The 24554-nt window shown below is 44.4% G+C and overlaps 1 protein-coding gene across 1 annotated transcript in view; it reads left to right on the top strand.

Annotated features, from left to right (window-relative positions):
• The window catches only part of Rnf150 (ring finger protein 150), a 211005-nt gene that overhangs the window by 118864 nt on the left and 67587 nt on the right, over positions 1–24554 (top strand). Inside the window, exons 2-4 of the mRNA XM_087900616.1 lie at positions 7036–7286; positions 19878–19949; positions 24422–24504. Of these exons, the coding sequence (XP_087756742.1) occupies positions 7036–7286; positions 19878–19949; positions 24422–24504 (406 nt within the window). The remainder of the gene's footprint in view (positions 1–7035; positions 7287–19877; positions 19950–24421; positions 24505–24554) is intronic.

Genomic DNA, 24554 nt, shown 5'->3' with positions numbered 1-24554 from the left:
GCCCATGAGCTCTCTTTGCTCCTTGGTCTCTCTAAGTGGCTGTACTTCTCTGTCATCTGCTTCTGGTGTGACTGATGTGCATGCCAGGCACAAAGACAACAGGAGCCAGGATGCCATGGACTGAGACCTCCAATGGTGTGGTCCCGAGTAAACCATTTCTCCTTAAGTTGCTTTATTCCAGTATTTAGTCTCGGTGACAGAAAGGCAATCCAGAAACCCACAGATCAGCCAGGATGGGAGGGGACAGCGTAAAGGCCTCACGACGTCCACATGTGAGGACAGCTAAAACTGTCCTCAGCAACAGTACAGAAGTCAAGGAAACTTGGTAACAAAGAAGAAGATCAAGATGCTGCTGGAGGGATGCAGAGTGTGAGAGCCGGTCTGCAAAAGTCTCACAGTTTTATAAAAATCTCAAGCGCTCAGCCTCCACGTACCCTGGGAGCTGCAGCACTTGGCTTTGATCCCAGAGAAATGAAAATTTACATTCACATAAAACATCTACATGAATGTTTACAGCAGCTTTACTCACGAGAGCCCAACACTGACAGCAAACACATATCCATCAGCCGGCTAATGTTGAATGAGCTGTGCTTCCCGGTCCACACAGTGAAATTCAGTGAATGGAAGGTCTAAGTTAGTGATGGGTGTTTGGGGGAGTAGTAACGGCATTATGCTAAGCGAAAGAAAAGTATTCTAAAGAGTTTACGTATGTGTGGTTCCGTTTACACGATAGTCCAGAACTGACAATATAGATGGTTCTTAAGGGCTAGTGAAGGGAGAGACGACAGGAAGGCAATCTTTGTGGTGACTGAATATTTCAGTGTCTTCACTGTATCGTGGTTTTATTACTCTATTCATGTAATAATTGTCATAGAATTGTGGACATAGTTTTTAAAATCTGTACATGTAAAATCTTGTGATGTCCAAGTAATTTCTATATTTGAGTGAATTATGCCGTTCAGTTCCATGTGTTCATCATAATGTAATCATAATGATGTACATAATTACATCATATGTAGTTTACATAATGTAAATATGTAAGACAACACCAGTGAGCAATGGGAAAGAAGACATATGTAGAAAAGGAGAGTGAGGCCCACCAACAGGATAACAGAACTTACAGAAGAGGAAAAAACAGTAAGAGATATACTTGAAGAAAACATGAAGTCAAACATTCAGGAAAGAATGGACGGCCTCAGACTGAGTATGTTCATGTTGCACCAAAGTAATGACTGAGGGCTCGCAAGTAGGCGTGATGAGTTTACAAAGACAGGTAGCGCATGCAACTTCAGGCTGGAGAGGGAGAGCAGACGCTACTGAGAGAGGACAGTGGCTCGAGAGCGTTCGGCTGCAGCAGTGCTGTGAACCTGGAAAAGCATGGGGACCCACATGCCATTAGCTGTGCAAACCCAACTGCACCAGCGGACAACCAGAAGAGCCAAGAAACCCAACAACAGTTTAGTTTGGGGTTTTGAGTTTTGTTTGTTTATTTTCATGTATGTCTGCTTCTGTGTGTACTCACATGTGTGCGTGCACACGGGTGTGCAGGTGTACTTCCATGTGGAGCTCCAGAAGGACACCTGAGTCTTTCTTGCCCATCTCTAAATTATATTTTCAAGCTCAGAATCGGGCTCAGAAATCACCTGATATCACCGAGTCTAGGCAGCCAGTCTGTCCAGAGACCTAGTGTCTACCTTCTGAGCTCTGGAAGCCCTCAGGAGTGGCCACTATGTCCATCCAGCTCCTGCTGGATTCTGCAGCTCCAAACTGTGGCCTTCAGGTTTGCTGTTTGTGTGGCAAGTCCTTTAACTCCTGAGGGATATCCCAGACCATGGTCAGCAGTTTAATTAGACTATCTATTGCTATCACACTATGTCATGAAACTGATCAGAGAAAATTAGGAATATAAAGGATTTAACAACAATCACTAAGTTTGATCACTGAGACATTTGTAGCCATCAGGGAATAGATATTTGTATTTTGAAAATACAGATAGAACCCTCTCCCCAAAAAGGATGATCAGTTTCAAGAGACTGTGCTCCTTGGTTATACCATGAGAACAACAAAGTCATAACTACCAGTAGCTAACTAAAATCACACACTACATACTACTAAATAAGTAACTCTTGTGTTTAAAATGACATCTGTCCCTTTGAAATTTTTATGTCTTTCAGAGAAATTTTATTGCATGCTTCTCTTCATTTAGCTCCAATGTTTATTAAGTTTATTCTTGGTAGTTCTGTGTTGTCAATCATGCAGTGCAATTTTGCATAGAGCATTTTGCCTTTAGTTTCTCGTGTATCAATGTATGTGAGAAACTCTTCATTACTGCATGCTGACTTGAGTCTTGTGTTTTACTAATCTTCTAATTTCAATTGCAGAATTATGTTGACTTTTATATGCGTGATCACAATCGCCGTTCTTGTTTCCCACATCAGAGTAAGACCCTGGAGTGGAAAGCATCAATTCCACCCACACCTCAGTGGCCATATAGTAAACATGTGGCAGCGTCCAGCAAGAGAGTACTGCTGTATTCTCTCCGGGAGAGCTTAATTTAGAAGTTTTGCATCTGTGTATATTAAAAATATTTGCTCGTACTGAAAATCATAATATTTTTTGATTTACACGGTGCTTTATAGTTTTTAAAATCACCTTGGCTTGAGTGTGTCAGGAGATTTCACTAACACAGCTATTATGCAGCCAGCTTGAGTGTGTCAGGAGATTTCACTAACAGCAATGAAGCAGCCGGCTTGTGTGTATCAGGAGATTTCACTAACAGCGATTAAGTAGCCCGCTTGAGTGTGTCAGGAGATTTCACAAACACAGTGATTAAGCAGCCAGCTTGAGTGTGTCAGGAGATTTCGCTAACACAGCGATTATGCAGCCAGCTTGAGTGTGTCAGTAGATTTCACTAATGCAGCAATGAAGCAGTCGGCTTGTGTGTATCAGGAGATTTCACTAACAGCGATTAAGTAGTCAGCTTGAGTGTGTCAGGAGATTTCACAAACACAGTGATTAAGCAGCCAGCTTGAGTGTGTCAGGAGAGGCTTTCTCATCACTAATCACCCTCGGACTTTGTAAGCTTTGAATGCCTGACATACACACATTTATCAAATAAGAGTGTGGCTGCTGAGCCATGTCACGGATAGCAAAAGCACTACACACAAGGTATTTCTGCTTCTGGCACCGAGGGTGTCTGTGCTGGTCACACGGTGTTGTCTCTAACTGGAGAGGTTTTCCAGGATGCACAGTGATTACACCACAGCAGTCTCTCACCGCTCCACAGCCAGAAGTATGTTTGGAAGGAAGGCAGATGGTAGACTGCGGCCATTTGACCAAAGCAGGCATTTGGCAGCAAAGTGTCTTGGTGTCAGGGCAAACGCAAAATGACTCAAATAGCTTGGACTATGTGGGTGTACGTCACCGCCACAGGCCCAGGAGTCATGGGTAAAAAGTGCATCAGTGGAGCAGCATTTAACCCTGGACTGTTCCTGGTGCCTTCCTGCAAACCCCGCCACACCCCATCAGCTCTCGTTCCTCTCCTCTCCTGTCTCTGTACAGCCACACTTCTGCTGCAGGCGTCCATCTGGACGGAAGTGAAGATCAGGGGAGACTGTGACTACTCACATCGGTGCCCGTGTCCCTTCCAACAAACTAGGTCCTCCTGGATTTTGTTCACTGATCAGAATAATTCGTCCAAATGCAGTTAGCTTTACACCAGGACACCCAATTTAGTGTGTGTTTGTGTGTGTGTGTGTGTGTGTGTTTGTGTGTGTGTGTGTGTGTTTGTGTGTGTGTGTGTATGTGCTCATGCGTGTGTGCACGCCTGCATGAATTTCTGTGCACCATGTACATTCAGGAGTCCGCAAAGATCAATAAACCACATCAGATCCCTTAGAAATGGAGTTACAAGCAATTGTCAGCCCTTTGTGGGGGTGCTGGGGATTGAACTTGGGTCCTCTGAGGAAGCAGCAAATGGTCTTAACCACTCAGCCATCTCTCAAGCCCCTAGTCATCCGGTTTTTAGTGACTATTCCCACTGGGATAAATTCATATCCCCAGTGCAACTCACTGTACAAAATATGCAGCCTAAAGTACAGAGAAAAACAGAAATTAGTAAGACTTGTGTCCAGACCAATAGGCCTGCCCCATGGCCCTGCCTGCTTTCCTCCTTCCCAGGACATGTCGTATGTCCTGAAGTACCCACAGTTGTAGACACAGCAGGCAGTCACGAGGCACTTAGGTTTAAAACAAACAGTTTAAAATAGTTAATTATACCTCACCCCGCAGAAAGAGAAAATGTTTTCTCAGATCCCTGAAAGCGGATAATGCATAATTCAGAGCCTCACGACGATCCAAGCTTTGGGGCCTATTTTTAAAGTGCTGCGCTGGATTCAAACATGCCATCTGGTTCCAAAGAGCAAGTCTTAATGATTGTACTGCATGGGCTCCCAAGTGTGAATTCCTAATATGAAAACTGTAGAGTGTGGGGTTGTGGGGGGTGGCATTCCAGCCACGGGGTAGGAAATGGGTTAAAGGCTTTAAGACTAAAAGTTGGGACAGGTTCAGCAAGAAGTAGATCAACCTCATAAAACAAACGGTACAAGATAAAGCCAAGAATTTAGTGGGAAACTAAATCACATTTTAGTCTCCGTCCTTTCTGCTTATCCACTAAGAGAACTTAGTAAATACTGCTTTGTCAGCAAGCCAAATATTTTGGTTGCTAAAGGTTTAAAATAAGAATGGTAAAACTATACGGTTTAGGAAAGCTGTTTTTAAATAAGAAATTCTATGGTCTTGGGAGGAAACAAACCTTTCAAAGAGAGCATCAAAACTGGAAGTAATTAAGAAATATTTTCATTTGGCTGTTAAAATATAAATTTGTGCCTGTCTGAGCATAGAAAGCCTCTTAACTTACCCCCACATCCTGTCTTTACAAAAATCTAATCTAGAGCTTTAAATAAGCCTAGAGAACATAAACAAGGAAATAAATAGAAAATCGTGACCCTCTCTCAGATCCTCATATATCTCCAAAATAACTGCAGCTCTGGGATGAACCCCACCCCCAGGCCAGATTAGTCCGGAGTACAAAGCAGATCATATTTCTGTACAGGCAAAACCTGGGAGTGGCCTTAATCCCTAGCAAAACCCCAGACCACAGGAAGCCATTAGCCAGAATAAACACAGCAGGAGAAGGGGCTGCAGGAGGCGGGGAACAGGCGGCCAAGTTACAGTTCAAGTCGTGAGTTTCAGGGGCTCTTAAAGACAGCAACAAAAACTGGACAACCAGCGGAGAGCTTGATGCTCTTCTAATATCAATGCAACAATACATAACCAATGGCTAGTCTCCTTTGTGTGCACCTGGGTTGCTTTTTAAATGATGTAAAAATGTGTTAAAGTAACAAATACATGATCCTAAGGGAGCTGACTTTTAAAATACTTAATCAGCCTGTCGGAGACAGTCAAGGATGTGGGCCTGAAACCATGAATAGAGAGTAAAGTCAAAGAGACTAGTAATATCACCCCCACCCTCCACCCATTCATACACACACACACACACACACACACACAGATGTAATCTGGTTCAGCATAGCTGAGCGATCCTGTACCACCTGGCCGCCAGACCACAGTCTGAGAGCATCTCCAGCAGACTTTCATTTCCTCCCCGAATCTACAACTCCCTAAATAGTAAGTGGGTTCCGGTTCGTTTAATCGCCTCAGGTAACAGACTAGTTCCGCCTGGATGTAGGATGGGGTGTGCCACTCAGCGGGCAGCTTCTCCTGCGGATTGAACTGTGGGATTCTGCTCCATGTTTCAGCCACAGCGACAGGTTGGGTTGGCTCCTTTGAATCTGGTGTCCCGTGCTTACGAGACCGGCCTCTCATACAGTATCTCATACAGGAACAAGGACCCATATGACTGAGATCCCAGAAAAGAGCCTCTTCCTTCTAACTGTGCAAAGCCAAGGGCACTTTGGTGGAAATATATGAGAAGGTCATGTTGTTTCGGGGTTGTCTACCTTCATCTTCCCTTTGCTTGACTTGAGAACACATAACCACTTCCACTGAATTGGGTAAACTATGCAGAAAATAGTTCTGAGGCTGTTATATCAGTTAGCCAGTCCTGTCGGAGTTCTTTAAGAATCCCTGACTTCTGTTGCTTGGGTACTCAAAGCTGGAGGAAATCTCTTTAAAAATTGGCACTCAGAGATCTGCAACTGAGTGTTTGCAGAATACGTGAGGGAAACGGGAGAGAGCACTGAGGTCGGGGCCGGAAGCTGTGCCTCTGATTCCTTGCCATGGAGTGGAAACTCCTTTAGTTCTGTTCCTGGGAATCTATGGAAGGGTCCACTTGGACGAAATTTAGGGGCGGCACCATAGAGAGTGAAAAAGTAGCCTGAACATGGCCTTGCTGGTGTCTGAATCATAGCATATTGTGTGTGTGTGTGTGTGTGTGTGTGTGTGTGTGTGTGTGTGTGTGTGTGTAGTGTGTGTGTGTATGTAAGAGCAGCATCTCTGGGGAGCTCATGGAAGGCTAGATGAGACTCAGACTCTGGCTGTTAGGTGTCTCAGCTTTGAAGAAGATTCTGGAAGTGAAATTTTTAGATTTGGGGTTCAAGGGGAACATTGAGTTGGATTGTGCTTTGAAGTTAAAAAACGTTATTAGAAGACATATTAAGATCATAACAGACGGCCGCACGGCAGGGGTGGAGAGGTATTGGGACCTTCTTAGAGGTTTCAGAAGAAGAATGAGAGGCATGTCATGTGTTTTGATGGAAGTCCTTAACACATGCTCACAGTCAGGGATGTGTGGCGGGGAGGGCACAAACTAGAAATGCAAGTTATCTTTAATCCTGGAGTTCAAATTACTATAGTTTGAAGAACTGTCAATCAAAATGATGATACTTTACAAAACAGCATGGCCATGGCTAGCAGAAAGTAATGCCATCTTTTAGCGCCCTCCCGAACATTTCACTCTTATTGCCTCCCCTCGCCCAACCCTCATTGCCCGCTTCCTCGCCCCTCTCACCCCAGGTGTGGAAGACATCGTGGCTATAATGATTCCTGAGCCCAAAGGGAAGGAGATAGTAAGCCTGCTGGAAAGGAACGTCACCGTGACCATGTACATCAGCATCGGTACCCGGAACCTGCAGAAATACGTGAGCCGCACGTCCGTTGTGTTTGTGTCCATCTCCTTCATCGTCCTCATGACCATCTCCCTGGCGTGGCTGGTCTTTTACTACATCCAGAGGTTTCGCTATGCAAATGCCAGGGACAGGAACCAGGTGAGTCTCTCGTTAAGAAGAGCATCGCTTTGTGAACTTACTGCCGACAACACGTTATGGTAGAAATTGTGCAACTCACAAATAACAGGGTAGGGTCAAAAATGTCTACCGACTCCACCCCCAAAGCACTGCCCTTCTGCAGTGCAGTTCTTCAAAAGCCTCTCACACTACTGAATTCTGATGCTTTATTGATATTGCCATCTACGATGGTGATGATTGATTTCACACTCCCTCCCTTTACTCATTTTTAAACAATCGTTTATGTAAGTAGATTGACAGGAGCCTAGATTGTACTAAATAGTGACAACCTGACTCAAAAATAACCTTGGGAACATAAGGAAGAATGAGAATTTTGTTTTTAAAATAAAACTGTTTTCTTAAGTAGTTCATTTTTGAACATATATATAGTATAAAATGTGAATGGTATGCAATGAAAAAAAATCGCCTTCCATATGAGTCCATAGAGTATCTTTTAGGGATATTTTATGCATGTCTCAATGCATATGCTTCTATATATAATCACCCTTTTTAAAACAGAATGAGAGCATATTTAACTCTGCCCCTTTTTCTCTCTTCATCTTGGAGATTAATTCATCCCAACATGAAGCCTTCTTGTTTCTCATGAGTGCCTAGTACTGCACTGCCTTCATCATAATATTCATTTATCCAGTTCCCATTAATGAGCATACTTTCCCTTTCAAACAAGACACCCATGTGTGATACTTAGCACATACTTTAGTGTATCTATGAGGTAAATTCTGGAAGCTTAATTGCTAAGACAATAGAATATGTACTTAAACTATGATGATTGCAATGTTGTCTTCCAAAATAACATTCTTGAGCCAATTTCTATTTCAACCAGCAATATTTAAAAAGTATTGTTTGGAACAGCAATTTGGCTCAGCAGACAAAGGTGTTTGACTTTAATCCTAATAACCTGACTTTAAGCTCCAGAATACACAGAATAGAAGGAGAGAAGTGACTCCCACAAAGTAGGGCATCCCCCTGCACCTCTTGGAACAAGCATAAGCATATGTACACACATGTATACAGACACACAGATGGACAGACACACACTCAGAGACACACATACACAAATACATGTAAGAAAAGCAGCTTTTCATATCCTTACTGAATGTTGCAGCTTTTTATTGATTTGATGAATAGTATCACTCTTTTCTTGGTTTGTTCCCATGGTGCTGGGCGTTGAACCCCTGGACTTGCACATTCTAAGACACAGTCTGCCACCATGCTACATTCCCAGCTATAACATTTTAAATTATAAGTAATGCTAAACATGTGTCCAAGTACAGTAGAGAATACTGAGTCCCTGTTACATACCTACTTCTGCCATCTGATGGTTTTTTCAGTTGAGTTGTTGGGTACTTTCTTATAGTGTGTATCAGGTGTTTATTGGTCAAGGAAATTAGCCAATTTTTTTACAATATGGGGCTACATTTCTCCCAGCTTCCCATTATCTTTGCCTGTGTCTGTGGTTCTTGAAGCATGAAGATGTGTCACTGTGCCTAAGTAGCTGAAATCTATCCAGTTTTGAATAAACCACTAAAGCTTGTGTAACTAGATCTTTTCTGAGCCAAAACTTTAGAAAAAACATTCTCTCTGTTTTCCTCCACCTCATTTTTATTTACCTTTTGCAGCGAAATCTTACAGAACTTTTCTCTATGAAGAATGAAACAGAGGAGAAATATTTTTTATGAAGACCTGCCATTTTTATAACTGGCACTTGTTGAATAATTAGCTTTACCCTCCTGTCCAGTAGCCTCCTTTAGCAATATGGAATACCCCTGTGAGAGGAACTCATCCTGTTTCAGTGCTCTCTGAACCATTCCCTCCGTCTGCCTGTGCTCCTGCTCAGTGCCATATTCTCCCGAGAACTACGGAATTACTACATCCCTCCCATCTGTGGATCCCCGTGCTCGCACCCAGTGTCGTATTGCTCCAGCACCATGTTCTCCCAAGAACTACAGAATTACTACATCCCTCCCATCTGTTTCCGTTGGTCTCCTCTGCTGGATTAACCTTCACTATGTTTGTGCTTAAGAGTGTGGATTTCATGCCAACTTTCAAAGCTATAGGATAACTCAGGATTAGTTTATAACTGGCATGTTGAGCCTCCTAAGTACAGGTTATGTTTTTGCTCTTCCTTGACTCTTTAGTCTCTGGTAGCACTGTTAAGATCTGTCAGTCTGACAGTTTTCTTATGCTTGTTCCAAGTTATTTAATCATTATGTGTTGGCTTAGTTGTTTCTAACTTTAAACACCCTGTTTCACTTCACTGGCATGCATGCCCAATAACCCCTCTGAATAACCTAAAATGACATCTCCCATCCTATAGTATACATGGGCAGGCCATATACAGTGGTTCTGTTGAACTTGTCCATATTGGGTTTTATGGACTAAGTTGATGAGGATGACTGACCAGGTCTCTTCCTCAAGAGGGCACCAGATCTCATTACAGATGGTTGTGAGGCAGCATGTGGTCGCTGGGAATTAAACCCAGGACCTTTGGAAGAGCAGACAGTGCTCTTAACCGCTGAGACATCTCTCCAGCCCCATGTAAGGGAATACTCTCAATTTAATGAGAATTTTAAGATAAATTCCATTGTATTATTTTCATTCAGTTTTATAGGTTAAGATATTTTCTCATGCTACAAAAGATATAATTTTGCAAATGTCAACTTTACTGAGTTTTTTAAAAATTAAGAATGAATATTTGATTTTTCAGCGGTGACTTTTGATAGCAGTTCCAAGTGAGTGGCATCCGTTATTATAGTCATGGTGGTTGCTGGATGATTACACATGAGTCCAATTCTGTGTCCTCTATAAATGTTCTGCAGTCGTAGTGCATATAACATCAGTTAGTCTCAAGGTGGTGAACATGGAATGTGTCCAGCTGACTCCTATAGAGTTCTGTAGGAAATATATATTTGTACATTGGTTATTAAAAAGATAGTCATCAGCTAACCGGACAGTCATAAAATATGTGGTTTTTTTGCTCTTGGAGAAGCTAAGCAGTCAGTTAGTGCTTAAGGCAAGAATGAAATTGTTAGTTGTGAACTAGTTAGACCTTCAATTAGTTGAATAATCATTTTGGCTACTCTGCTTTCTGCAGGAGGACAGGGCTTGCATGTCCATTTAGGCGCGCACATGCACGGTGAGACATTTATTGACTTTCCTTGAATTACAGTATGTTATCCCCAAGGTCACTCAGCGATGGGACCATGTTAAAAGTTAGCTCTATTTCCAGATCAATGTGAACACTACATTTTTAGCCCCTTTAAAGAATGGAATAAGAACTTGGGACAAAATGTCTTTTGAGAGCCATTGTTTTGAGACCAGTACAGCTGTGTAGCATATCTATAATAAACGGCAGGCTGGCTTGAATCATTTCTCCTTATTAAAGTGTCACTGACCTTCAGAAAGAGTGAGCCTTTGGGTCTTTTCTTCTTCCTCTTCTTCTTTGGTTTTTTGGGATAGATTTTTCTCTGTAGCTTTGGAGCCTGTCCTGGAACTAGCTCTTGTAGACCAGGCTGGCCTCAAACTCACTGAGATCAGCCTGCCTCTCCCTCCCGAGCGTTACCCGGTGCCTTCAGGTCTTTATAGGACCTCAGTCTGAGCTAAGGCAGGAAAGGGGTTCATCTCACATTGGAATGTGTTCAGGTGGAGGGTATCTGAAGGAGGCCCGCGCTTGAATTAACCTGCTCTGGATGTCCACCTGGCTTCGTGTGGCTCACAGTCTCAAAACTTTCCCCAGCTTCTTACATGATACGGACGCTTTCCGTGCTGTCCTGAGATGGTTAGGTCGGTGCAGCAGCCCTTGGGGTGAGATCCCTGGGTGTTGGCAGTGAGTCTTTGACGCGGAGACACAGGGCAAGGACTGCAGCGAGAGTGGAGACCAAACTCGGCTGCTGTGCCGTGCTTCCTAAAATATGGTGGCAGTTAAAGGTGCCAGTCTGGGAATCAGGGCCAGGGTGGGTCAAACATTTGATGAGAGCAAGAGGCATGAACTTACATGAGCGGTTTCCCCTGCCCAGACCCAGAGGCCCAGATCACCTCAAATATAAGGTCAGAGTGATACCATGCCAGCCCTGGAGTCGTGTGGGAGGATCATTGGCAAACAAGAAATGTTGGCCGTTATCAGAAAAAAAAATGTCAATAGAATCACTGTAATAGGCGAAGCAAGGAGCTCTCAGAAAATAGTAAATGTAAATAGCTCGTTTCATATGTGTGTGGAGAGATATGAGGATTTTAGTTCTGATGACACAGTTTGAAACAAAATAGGATCTTCTTTCTGACTCTTCTCTAGAATTATGGAAAAAATGAGGTTTATAAATATAATATCCAGTTAGCCGTGGCAATGCACACCCACCACCTCAAAGCAAAGCGCACACCAATGCCCTATCTCAAACAAAAATAAACTTTTAAGAATTTCACTATAGATGAAAAATATAATTTTCTTAGAATCTTATATTCCATGAAACACTCTTTTTAAAAAAAATCAAACAAAAATGAAAATACAGTAACAATGTAGCAAAAACTCTGCCTTTCGGAGCAAGTGTCCTTCCCACACCAAACTCCCCAGCAATTATCCCCCTGTCTTCCAGGGAGGGAAGAACTGGGACCACATCCTGGGTGTGCTTTGTAAATGCCTCTGAGTGTATAAATAGTTTTTAAAATTATTTTCTCGTTTGTCACTGAGACAAGGGCTCGGCCCTTACGGCTGTGTTGGAGTAGCAGCGACGGAAACACACATTAAAATAGACAGCTGACACGGAGTGAAGGGCCGTAATTACTGTGGCCCGCGGTGGGCTTGGACTACAGCAAAAAGGCTAAGGTGTCAAATTAAGTGTTTGTTTCAAGTTCTTGTGGACCCAATAAAGAACACAAAGAAACATCCTAGTCTACTACTGTGCCAGCCCATGGGAAAATGGGAAAGAGACCCTGTTTGACCCTTCTGTACTTTCACACAAATGAGAACACAGACACTCCAGCCTCGTGCATAAGGGTTTCTCCGATTCCCCAACACCAGCCAATAGTCTAACTCCGTTCTGACACATGGAAACACCGCTACACCCCAAGGTGAAGGAAGGACTCTGTCCCACAAGATAAACATCCTAGATGTGGGCCAAGTCCAGGTTACATGCTTGTGCACCTGGAAGACAGTTTGTTCATAGGGAAGCTCTTGGCTTATGCTTTCCTGCTCATCCTAAAAAGTTACATCTTAGGGACAGCCAGTTTAAACGGGACAGAATGCTCAGTATGGAAGGCAGGCTATCGAACGTCTATACCCTGTCTGAAAGGGACAACTCTCCATGCTCAGCAGCCCGGGAATTCTCTGAACCCTATTTGGGGCTTTGTGGGAGCTTCATTACCTATGAAGAAAGGATTAAATAACCATCGTTCATTGGTGATCAATGCAACCTTCCATCTCTCTCTTTCCCAGAAAGAGCGAGAAGCTTATTTTCAGCACTTACTACACAGTCAGGGCCTCTGCCCCTGCAGGGCTTCTGTTGTAATAGCATCAGCAGGCAACACTGCACTCAGGGCACAAGCGGTGGTAGGTCTAAAAATCTGCACTTCTAACCACAAAGTCCTGAGGCAGCCAGCCCCATCCTTAGGGACTTTCCAAAAGCCACCTTATTAATATAAAGCCAGGGGTGACTGAAAGGGCTTGTTTTGAATAACCAGCCAGGTTCACAATTGCCATTCCCATCCTTAAATTGCAGGGATTTGGGGAGCTCAGCCAGGAGCTAAGATAAAGAACAAAATGTGTATTTTATATTGCGTGCCACAATATCACATGGCCTAATTATTGACTCTTCTGTTTGCTCTCAAGAGTGTTCCACTTTGGCTGAGAAGTCATACAGTTGCAGTATGCTTGAGAGAAGAAGACAATTAAGGGTGTAATTAGCTTGATTTCAAACATCTACCATAAGTGGGGAAGGCAGAAGGAGTCCTGTGCTGTTGGTTTTAACATTGCATTTGGCAACATTAAATTTAGAAGCTCATTAGATATTGGAGCAGAAGCGCCTGGGAGGTTTCTCACTACGAGGTTGCTCCTCGGGAGAGAAGTCAGTGATGGAGAAGCGAATACAGGAAACATCGGTTCAAGGTACCAATAAATCATCAGGAAGAGCAGCTCACCTGGACAGTGGGTACTCTAGAGAAGAGGTCTGAACCTTGAACTTGGGATATGCAAATATGAGTTAGTACCTTTCATAGTCTCTCCCTTTTGATGCTGTTACAGTTATGGAGATTGATCTGTTTCCTTGTTCATCGTAAGGGTTGTTGCTAGCACACCACTAACACAAGAAACGATAAGGAGAGACCAACATGGCAATTAGAACTCATCAGTTTATATCTGGTCTTTTTCCAAAAAGAAGATCGAAGAACCTGTGAGGAAATGTCTGTCATCCTTAGAGTCAACGAAGAAGAAGAAGCCACCTAAATGTGTGATTGGGCAGAGTACAACAGTCTGGTGATAGACTGGGTGAGGGTGGCGATGCCAGGCTGCTAAGATTCTTCTGGAGTGTCTGCGCTGCATTCCTTTCTCCTGAGTAGTCAGACTTCTCAGAAATGAAGGCTTTCAGGAAAGAAGAGCAAACATGACCTTTACGGTTTTGAGTTTGTTTGGTTTTTGTGGGGAGAGGGACTCTAGCTCCTATGACTCACCTTAGAGAAGAAGAATTAGGCCTCTGTGACTTATTTTAGGCACCAGAAAAGTTCCCTCAGAAACCTTGCTTCTGAAGCCGCTTCTGAGACCTTCGGGTGCCCCTCAGTTCACAAGGCATTTTTAAATTTTTGTGATGCTTTTCCCCCTTATTTATTATTCCAGAACAATAAGAACAACAAATACCTCACACTGCCTGGCTCCATAATAACCATGTGATGCAAGATCTATGTCTCAGAAGCTGAGTTTCCTGTGCCCTGGAGTCTGGGTCATATGTCCTGCCCCATCCAGGTTGGGTTGCCATATCTGTCCTTAAACACTACTAAAATGGTATTCTTTTTCTCCTCAAAAGAGATAATATCTATCATAATGTACAGAAGGAGGCTTGGTTTAAAAAACTGCAAAGAGAGAATGAATCTATACTAGCATATTTCTCAGAATGATTGGATGAAATTTGTCCTTCCTGCCTTTGCTACCAGGTTCCATAGGGAACCTGACATTGGGTAGATTCAGCATAGCAGATCCAGTCACCTACCCTAAGAATCAAGCAGAAAGTCACCAGGAAGGCCATAAAAGGAATCTACTCAAAAAGGAACATTAAAACACACACACACACACACACACACACACACACACACACACACACACACACACCTGGGAGGGGCAGTCAAACTTCTTTGTCCTGTCTGCACTCCAAAATTATAACAGAAGGGGCAAGAAGCATAGCTAGTTGGTTATAGCATCTTGGTCAAAATTGGGTTTGGCTGATTATTACCTCAAAACTGTTTCTCTGCAGAAGTTGAAGTTCTTATCACTCAAGGGACAATCAGTTCCCATTTGGAGAGGAGTTCTTTGTTTACAGAAGGAAGCTCATCATCGTCTGAGACTTACTGTCTGAGACTTACCATTCTTAGCCAGTTTAGGTAAATGACTAGAGACAGGCAGGCTCCAATTCCAGAGTCCAGGACAGGATTGGAAAGACTCGCAAGCTAGTATGTATGATGTCTCTGCAAATATCAGTTGCTCATGAAGGTGCAGGGTACATGTATGCAGTATTTGTTTGCATTTACCTGTAAGAACACACAGAAAAGCCAGGGACTGATGCTGGCATTGCCATTTCTATTTCTCTTGACCTTGAGTTTTGAGACAGGGTTTCCCTCTGAGCCTGGATTTTGAATTGCAGACAGGCAGCCTGGTCAGGGATGCCTGCGAAGATCTTCCCAACGCCCACTCCACTCCACTCCAGTGAGAGATGTGCTCACCACACAGCTTCTTGCCACGATGCTGAGGACCCACACTAGGGCTTCATGCTTGCTCAGCAAGCACCTTAGTCACTAAGCCATCTTTCCAGCTCCAGAACCTAGTGGCTCTTATCTTGGTGTCTTTGTCCTGAAAGGGGAAGGGCTATCAGCTTCAGATGAACACTTCTTAAATAATTGACGTACCTATGTGCACACCAATCAAGAAATGGCCCAAAAGTTTAAGGTAGTAATGGTGCCAGAAATAAAATGAAGGCAGACATGCCTTGCTCTACCTCACTTTCAGTTAATCCCTGAGTGTCTGTCAAGGCAGTTGCTCAGTTTCTGTCAGAGTTTTGGGAACCATTTGACTTCTGGGGACTTCCAGAAGGGAGCTACAAGGCCTCATGCCTATGACTTCCCCGTTTTCTAGCTCACTGTCTCCAGGATGTTAGTCCTGGGAACTTGGGAAGCCCTCCTCCTAAGAGACCCTTTAGGAAACCACTTGTACCCTCTGGGCTGAGGCCATACAAATGGTAGGAGCAGAGTCTGTCTTTCTAATCCTCTATCCACTAGCTGTCTTGTTAGTCATGATCCCGGGTACCAGCTTGCTTGTCATTTCCTCAATAGACTTCACTATTTTTTCTTTTTAAAGAAAGGCACAGCTTTCAATGTCCCTTTAAAGAGCATAGGAAGGGGCTTTTCTCTGGAAGAGAGACTGGGAATGTCTTCAAGCATTGGTCAGGTATAGCTCCTTAGCAGTATGCCTAATATACGTAAGACTCTGGGTTCAAACTCCAACCCCCACCACACACACACACAAAGTACAATTTTCATGTAGATGTAGACAAAAGTAAAGATAAACACATGGCCACTTTAAAGGCATGCTTTTCTAACTTTTCCCACACACTCATGTTTATGGGCATATGTCATTTGCTAAAAAATTAATAAAGTGAAATACACTTTTGAAAGCATTCTTTTTACCCACATGTGGCAGTACACGGGCACATACATGCCTCTAACCTCAGCACTGTGGAGGTGGACACAGGGTGATGGGAAATAGTTGACTACCCTGGGTTCCCTAGGGAGAGCCTGGCACAGCAAAGCAAGACAGGAGGGAGGGAAGAGGAAGAGAGGGGACAGCTTCTAGTTTAGCTGCCTTTTAGTGGAATCTCTGGCCATTGTTTGAAAACACTATTTTTTTACGTAATTTCTCACTCACTCAAGGGAAATAAAAAAAAATTAAACGGGGTGGTGGTAGCACACACCTTTAATCCCAGCACTTGGCGGCCAGGGGCAGCAGAATCCCTGCGAGTTTGAAGCCAGCTTGATCTACTGAGCAAGTTCCAGGACATCCAGGTCTACACAGAGAAACCCTGTCTTGAAAAAAAAAATTTTAAGAGATTGAATTGAACACACTCTTCTAAAATACCAACTACACATAAGTGAAAATTTTTCTGAACTTAAAAAAAAAATAACCAACACTTCATGGTACTGAAGAGATAGTTCAATAGTTAAGAGCACTGGCTGCTCTTTCAGAGGACCCAAGGTAAATTCCAAGCACCCCCATGGCAGCTCACAACCAGTGTCCTCTTTCTGGCCTCTATGAGCACCAGGGACACGCTTGATACATGTACAGGGCATGTTTACAAGCAAAAGACCTGTGTGTGTGTGTGTGTGTGTGTGTGTGTGTGTGTGTAGAATAATTTGAGTAATTTTTAAAAATAAAAATGAAGGTATAAGGTATATAGCATCTCTTTATCTGGGGTTCAAGTGTCTTACTTTAAGTGTAATGTCCTGCAGACCTGTGGCATTTGCTCCTGAGAATGAAAGAATGACAGTTCTTTACCTTTTTTCCCCAGTACCATGGTAGTTACTCATCAATACTGAAGGCTTCACCAGGCTGGTTGGCCAACTTCACTACCTTACAGAAAGTATCAGTACAGTTCAGCGATTCTCAACCTGTGGGTTATGACCTTTGGGGTTGAACAACTTTTCAATAGGGGTCTCCTAAGACAATCAAAAAGCATGGGTATTTACATTACAATTCATAAAAGTAGCAAAATTACAGTTATGAAGTAGCAATGAAAATAATTTTATGGTTTGGGGGTCAGCACAGCATGAGGAACTGTATTAAAGGATGTCAGCATTAGGAAGAACCATTGATGTGGTTCCTCTGTGAGGCTGAGAGCACTGATGTGATTCCTCTGTGAGGCTGAGATCCACCCATGTGGCTCCCTTGTAATTCCCCATTTCCAGGTTATATTCCTCAGGTTAGTCCCATGTTTTAAAAAAACATCTATTGTTTGAATGTTTTATTTATTCATTTTTTATGGAAATTCCTCAATGTGATGAGCTACAGAAGTTAGGAATTTGGAAAATAATAGTTCTGTACCATTTTTTCAAAACCCAGATCTGTATTTAACATAAAATATAATTTAGAAATATGTGCTAGGCATGCTGGTACATGACTCCAGTCCTGGCACTCAGGAAACTGAGTGGAATTTTGAGTTCAATACCAACCCAGGCTTTGTAGGAAGACCTTGTCTCCAAAAGCAAGAGAACAAAATAAACATTTGTGTGTGTGTGTGTGTGTGTGTGTGTGCGCGCGCGCGCGCGCGCGCGCGCATGTGTGTGTGTATTAAGGTATTGGATGCTAATTGATACCTTTAGGAATAGACAAAATATCCTTGAGGAGAATTAAATAACTTGGAGAAATGCTCACTTTCTGCTTATTTAAGCGCTAGAGAAGTGATTTATACTGACCTAATAGGCTCCGGTTTCTAGCCAACAGGTTGGTTGGCTAGTGGCTTGCTGACTGGCTGGGGGGCTGGAGGGCTGCCTAGCTGTGTTGTGATGTAGTTTTCCCAGCTCTGAAACTGCAGGGCTTTCAGAGGAGTCTACCTTTCTCATGTGGCTGGAGGAAGGTGAAGGAAAGAAGACTTCAGCGGGTGCCTCAGACATTGTGGGTTTCAGTGCTGCTGTGGTTTGAATTAGATGTGTTCTCAGGTATTTGAATAATTGGTGGTGGTGCTGTTAGGAGAGGCTTAGGGGATGAGGCCTTATTGGAAGAAATATGTCAGTGGACGCAGACTCTGAGAGGTGAAAGTCTTACAGCATTCCGTGTGTGACCTCTCTGCTTCCCGTGCAGCCACCATGCCTGCCAGCGGCCAGGGATGCTCTCCATGATGGCGACCGTCTCTTGTCCCTCTGGAACCACAGCCCAAACAAACATTTCCTTCTAGTCAGGGTGTTTCATCACAGCAATAGAGAAGTGGCTAAGACAGTCAGTATTCTTAGGAGAAATACTACCCAACCATAGAGAGCTTGCTTAACATGCCTGAGGCCTTAGGTTCAATCCCCAGCACAAGAAAAATAAAGCCAATTGAAATTTTAAAAGGTTATGACAGATAAAAGAAAACTGAGCATTGTTATTATTACTACTCCTGTTGTCACTGCTGTCTGAACAAAAACCAATCTCCTACTGCTGTGAACCCTTCATATACTTTTCACTGCTGCAGATGCATCTATTGCAAACCAGAAGCATGCCTGCTAAGCAGGAGGCGAAAACACGTGGGAAGCTTGTAAGCACACACAGAAATCCCATTTTCCCTCAACAGATGAAGATTCGTTCCCGCGCCCGTCTCCTCATTGCCTTGCCGTTGCAGGACTCATTAGGGCAGCAATTTTCCCTATGCAAAATTGGGGCATGGCGTATTCTCTTTCTCGACATGGGTGATAGCAGTTCCACAGTTATGTGATCTGTAATCATCTGCTAACCTAAAGACTAAACTCTGTGGTGTGTGTGTGTGTGTGTGTGTGTGTGTGTGTGTGTGTGTTAAATGTGTCTGTACAAGTGTATGCACATTTGTGTGTGTGTGAACACTTACATAACAGCTCAAATGCATGTGGAGGCCAGTGGCAGATGTATCTTTTTCTGTTGATCTCTATCTTTTGAGACAAAGACCCTTCACTGGACCTGATGCTCAATGATTGGCTAGGCTGCCAGAGCGCTCCAGGGACGCACCTGTCTCCACTATCCAGCTCTGGGGTTACACACTTGGGGTGCCACAGTAGCTCTTCCTGGGGTTCTGGGACTCTGAACTCAGAACCTCGTGCTTACATGGCAAGATCGTTACCTACTGAGCCATCTCCTGGCTCTCTGCATAGTGCAGTCACATGCACACGCAGCGCAGGGGAAAAGGTGAGTGTCTGCAGGTTAGTCACTGCAGACCGAGTGTTGATATGAACAAATTAAAAAACATAGCAAATAAAGGTGTCGGTGGTGGGAAAGAGATCACACACTGGCCAGCTACACCAAGAAGTTAGGAGAGACTTCAGGTTTGCTAGCTGCCAGTCTGTGCAGATACACACAGAAGCTGGGACGTTTCTATCTCATATGCTAACTCTGTGTTGTGTGAGTGTGAGCCCAACACTAGGAACAAGGGATTCTCTCCAACACAGTTATTTCCATGAACCTTGAATCCTAGATCCACTCTCTGCAGATGTGGGCCTATGTCTTGTACCCATTGTTCTTAACATTTATGACGTGTGTGTGTATGATTTTAGAGAGAGCCGCTGTGGTGTATGAAACGCCGTAGGAAAGTCAGAGAGGGATCGTGCGTCTTTGTTGTTAACGAGCGGCTTTTGGTTTTTTTTCAGCGCCGACTGGGAGATGCAGCCAAGAAAGCCATCAGCAAGCTCCAGGTCAGGACCATCAGGAAGGGCGACAAGGTGAGAGCCACTTTTCCTTCGGGCAAGGACCGAGTCAATGGAACTCTTGTCTTTTCTGACAGCCCAAGCAGAAGAGAGAAAATAAAAAAGGAGAAAGATGTAAACGTGTGTGTCTACACATTTCTTGAACTTAGAATGCTTTTATTAAACATATTAAGTGTTTTTAAAATGCATGCAATTTATTTTTAATATTTAAGTGTTTTAATAATTAAGTGTTTAAGAATTAAACATTTGTAAAATACATGCAATATTAAACATATTAAGTGTTTGTAAAATACATGCAATTTATTAGCAACCATGCATGAGCAAATCTGAAGTTCAACAAGCAAAAATAGCCAAGCTGTTCATTCAGCACCAGTGTCCATCAACAACTGAATGGCAACAGTAAACGTGATGTGAGCGCACAGTACAGAATTATTGAGGCATTAAGAAGAATGAAATTATGTCATCTGAAGGGTAATAAATGAAACTGGATATTATCACGTTAAACAAAATAAGCCAGGTACAGAAAGATGATCTACCACATTTTCTTTCATGTACAGAGTCTAGAATTCCCAACAGGACCTAGGAAGCAGAAGGCTTCCCTACTTTAGAGAAAGAGGAAGAGAGGTGGAAAGAGTGGGAGGATAGGAGAGGTTACTGGGAGGTGGAGGAGTGTGACACACACGTGTGAAAGTGTCACCGTGAGACAGTGGAGGAGTGTGACACACATGTGAAAGTGTCACCCTGAGACCGTGGAAGAGTGTGGCACACACATGTGAAAGTGTCACCGTGAGACTGTGGAGGAGTGTGACACACACGTGTGAAAGTGTCACCGTGAGACCGTGGAGGAGTGTGACACACACATGTGAAAGTGTCACCGTGAGACGGTGGAAAAGTGTGACACACACACGTGTGAAAGTGTCACCGTGAGACAGTGGAGCAGTGTGACACACACGTGTGAAAGTGACACCGTGAGACCATGGAGGAGTGTGACACACACGTGTGAAAGTGTCACCGTGAGACAAGGAGGAGTGTGACACACACGTGTGAAAGTGTCACTGTGAGACAGTGGAGGAGTGTGACACACACGTGTGAAAGTGTCACCGTGAGACAGTGGAGCAGTGTGACACACACATGTGAAAGTGTCACCGTGAGACAGTGGAGCAGTGTGACACACACGTGTGAAAGTGTCACCGTGAGACAGTGGAGGAGTGTGACACACACGTGTGAAAGTGTCACCGTGAGACCGTGGAGGAGTGTGACACACACACGTGTGAAAGTGTCACCGTGAGACGGTGGAAAAGTGTGACACACACGTGTGAAAGTGTCACCGTGAGACAGTGGAGCAGTGTGACACACACGTGTGAAAGTGACACCGTGAGACCATGGAGGAGTGTGACACACACGTGTGAAAGTGTCACCGTGAGACAAGGAGGAGTGTGACACACACGTGTGAAAGTGTCACTGTGAGACAGTGGAGGAGTGTGACACACACGTGTGAAAGTGTCACCGTGAGACAGTGGAGCAGTGTGACACACACATGTGAAAGTGTCACCGTGAGACAGTGGAGCAGTGTGACACACACGTGTGAAAGTGTCACCGTGAGACAGTGGAGGAGTGTGACACACACGTGTGAAAGTGACACTGTGAGACCATGGAGGAGTGTGAAGTACACGTGTGAAAGTGTCACAGTGAGACCATGGAGGAGTGTGACACACACGTGTGAAAGTGTCACCGTGCGACAAGGAGGAGTGTGACACACACGTGTGAAAGTGTCACCGTGAAACGGTGGAGCAGTGTGGCACACACATGTGAAAGTGTCACCGTGAGACGGTGGAGCAGTGTGACACACACGTGTGAAAGTGTCACCGTGAGACAGTGGAGCAGTGTGACACACACGTGTGAAAGTGTCACCGTGAGACAGTGGAGCAGTGTGACACACACGTGTGAAAGTGTCACCGTGAGACAGTGGAGGAGTGTGACACACACGTGTGAAAGTGACACCGTGAGACCATGGAGGAGTGTGAAGTACACGTGTGAAAGTGTCACAGTGAGACCATGGAGGAGTGTGACACACACATGTGAAAGTGTCACCGTGCGACAAGGAGGAGTGTGACACACACGTGTGAAAGTGTCACTGTGAAACGGTGGAGCAGTGTGGCACACACATGTGAAAGTGTCACCGTGAGACGGTGGAGCAGTGTGACACACACGTGTGAAAGTGTCACCGTGAGACAGTGGAAGAGTGTGACACACACGTGTGAAAGTGTCACCGTGAGACAGTGGAGGAGTGTGACACACACGTGTGAAAGTGTCACAGTGAGACAGTGGAAGAGTCTGACACGCACGTGTGAAAGTGTCACCGTGAGACCGTGGAGGAGTGTGACACACACGTGTGAAAGTGTCACCGTGAGACAGTGGAGGAGTGTAACACACACGTGTGAAAGGGTCACCGTGAGACAGTGGAGCAGTGTGGCACACACGTGTGAAAGGGTCACCGTGAGACAGTGGAGGAGTGTGACACACACGTGTGAAAGTGTCACCGTGAGACCGTGGAGGAGTGTGACACACACATGTGAAAGTGTCACAGTGAGATGGTGGAGGAATGTGACACACACGTGTGAAAGTGTCACCATGATACAGTGGAGGAGTGTGACATACACGTGTGAAAGTGTCACAGTGAGACAGTGGAGGAGTGTGACACATGTGAAAGTGTCACAGTGAGACAGTGGAGGAGTGTGACACACATGTGTGAAATTGTCACCGTGAGACAGTGCAGGAGTGTGACACACACGTGTGAAAGTGTCACCGTGAGACAGTGGAGCAGTGTGACACACACATGTGAAAGTGTCACAGTGAGACAGTGGAGGAGTGTGACACACATGCATGAAAGTGTCACAGTGAAATCAGCATTACATACAAGAACCATGTGCTTTGAAAGGTGTGCAAGAAGCTCACACCTTTAATCCCAGCAGTCAGGAAGCAGAGGCCAGTGCTGTGGTCTTCTGTACAGAGTGAACTCCAGACTAGCAGGGCTACATAGACCCTGTCTCAGAAAAACATAAACCACAGGGAAACATTCCACGTCTGGGGGAGACAGGTCCACAAAAGTGTTCCTTGAAGCATGTGGCAAAAACTGGTCTTAAATTTAGGTCTAGCAGCCAATACAAGAAGAAAAGCAGCAAACCAAAGGTCATTACTTCCATCAGTATCTACTTACTTTATCAAAGTGATGTACAAAACAAAAGCAGATAGTTACTCTTGTATGACCCCAGGGAAGTTTTCCCAAAAGTCCTTGGAAAGAGACTGAGTTTATACACTGAGTGTGCTGTCCATATAAGCTTAGAGTATAAATGTACAAATGATACTTAGCTCTTCTGAACTCTAGGGCTCAGAACCCACCAGCATCCCTCACTGCAGAAGGGTGACCAGACTCCAAAGGCCCTGATACACCACCAGGAAATATGAAAAGGCAGCGCCTCCCCAACACACAGACTCTAAGGGCACCTGACAGCCTATTGTTTAGAGCAGTGGGTTAGCATCAGCATGCAGGTGAGCATCCCCTGGAGACTTAGCAATGGTGCGCAGCAGGTGCCGTCTCTGCTCTGAATAACTGATTGTTTTCACAAGTTATTTGTTATCAGCTTAAACAATACAAGCATGGTTTTGAGACTAACAAGAGTAAATTCATTTAGAAGGATAACCAGGGCATTGGGAAGATGGCTGAGTTGGTAAGATGTGTATGCTAACTGAGTTTGGTCCCCAACAATCACAGAAAAGTCAAATGTGGTCACACTCGCTTGTGGAGATAGAGGCTGGAGGATTCCTGGGGCTCCCTGACCTAGTCAAGTCTAGCCAAGCAGGGGATCTCTATAGTCAGCATCATCATCATCATCATCGTCATCATCATCATAATAATATCGATAATAATGATGATGGCGCTGATGAGAGCAGCGCTGACACACACGCAGGCGCCCTCACATGAGCACGCACACAAACCAGATTTAGAAGTGGCATTTCTTTTCACCGGTATCTTCCCCCACTCAACTAGAGAAGAAAAAGTGCCAACATTGTGCTGTAAGTAGACCAAGAGATGCCTCTTTTAGGTTTGCATGCAGAAAAAAGAAATTGAAACTACATTGGTGTTTCCACTCATCCCACACTTCAGATTCCAGAGCGCTGAGTGCGTTCTAAATCTTTTGGATGAACACCATTCCTCACCCTTGGGGCTTCAGTGTCACCTATGACTGTCATTTGCAGCATTTTAGGAACAGCATGTGGGGGTGGCATTTCCCTCACCAAAGCTCTCAGAATGGAAACAACCCATGAAGGCTGGGAGGGGTTGGAAACTAAGCCAGCTGGTGAATTAGTGATTAAGAAGCTCGGTAATGTTGCTGGGAGGCTGGCTGTGAGCGAGCTCGCCTTTGGTTTATGGCAGTGTTTGCTCAGGATGGAAGCTGAAGTCGGCCTTTCTGTTTCTTCTGTTGCAGGAAACGGAGTCTGATTTTGATAACTGTGCAGTGTGCATCGAAGGGTACAAGCCCAACGATGTGGTCAGGATCCTGCCCTGCCGGTGAGTGGTGCGGCTGCCTGCTCTGGCGCAGAGGGGCAGAACGTCTGGGC

This window comes from Myodes glareolus, chromosome 22, assembly GCF_982192425.1.
Source record: "Myodes glareolus chromosome 22, mMyoGla1.1, whole genome shotgun sequence".
Lineage (NCBI taxonomy): Eukaryota > Metazoa > Chordata > Mammalia > Rodentia > Cricetidae > Myodes > Myodes glareolus.
This window is presented reverse-complemented; position numbering and strand designations above follow the sequence as displayed.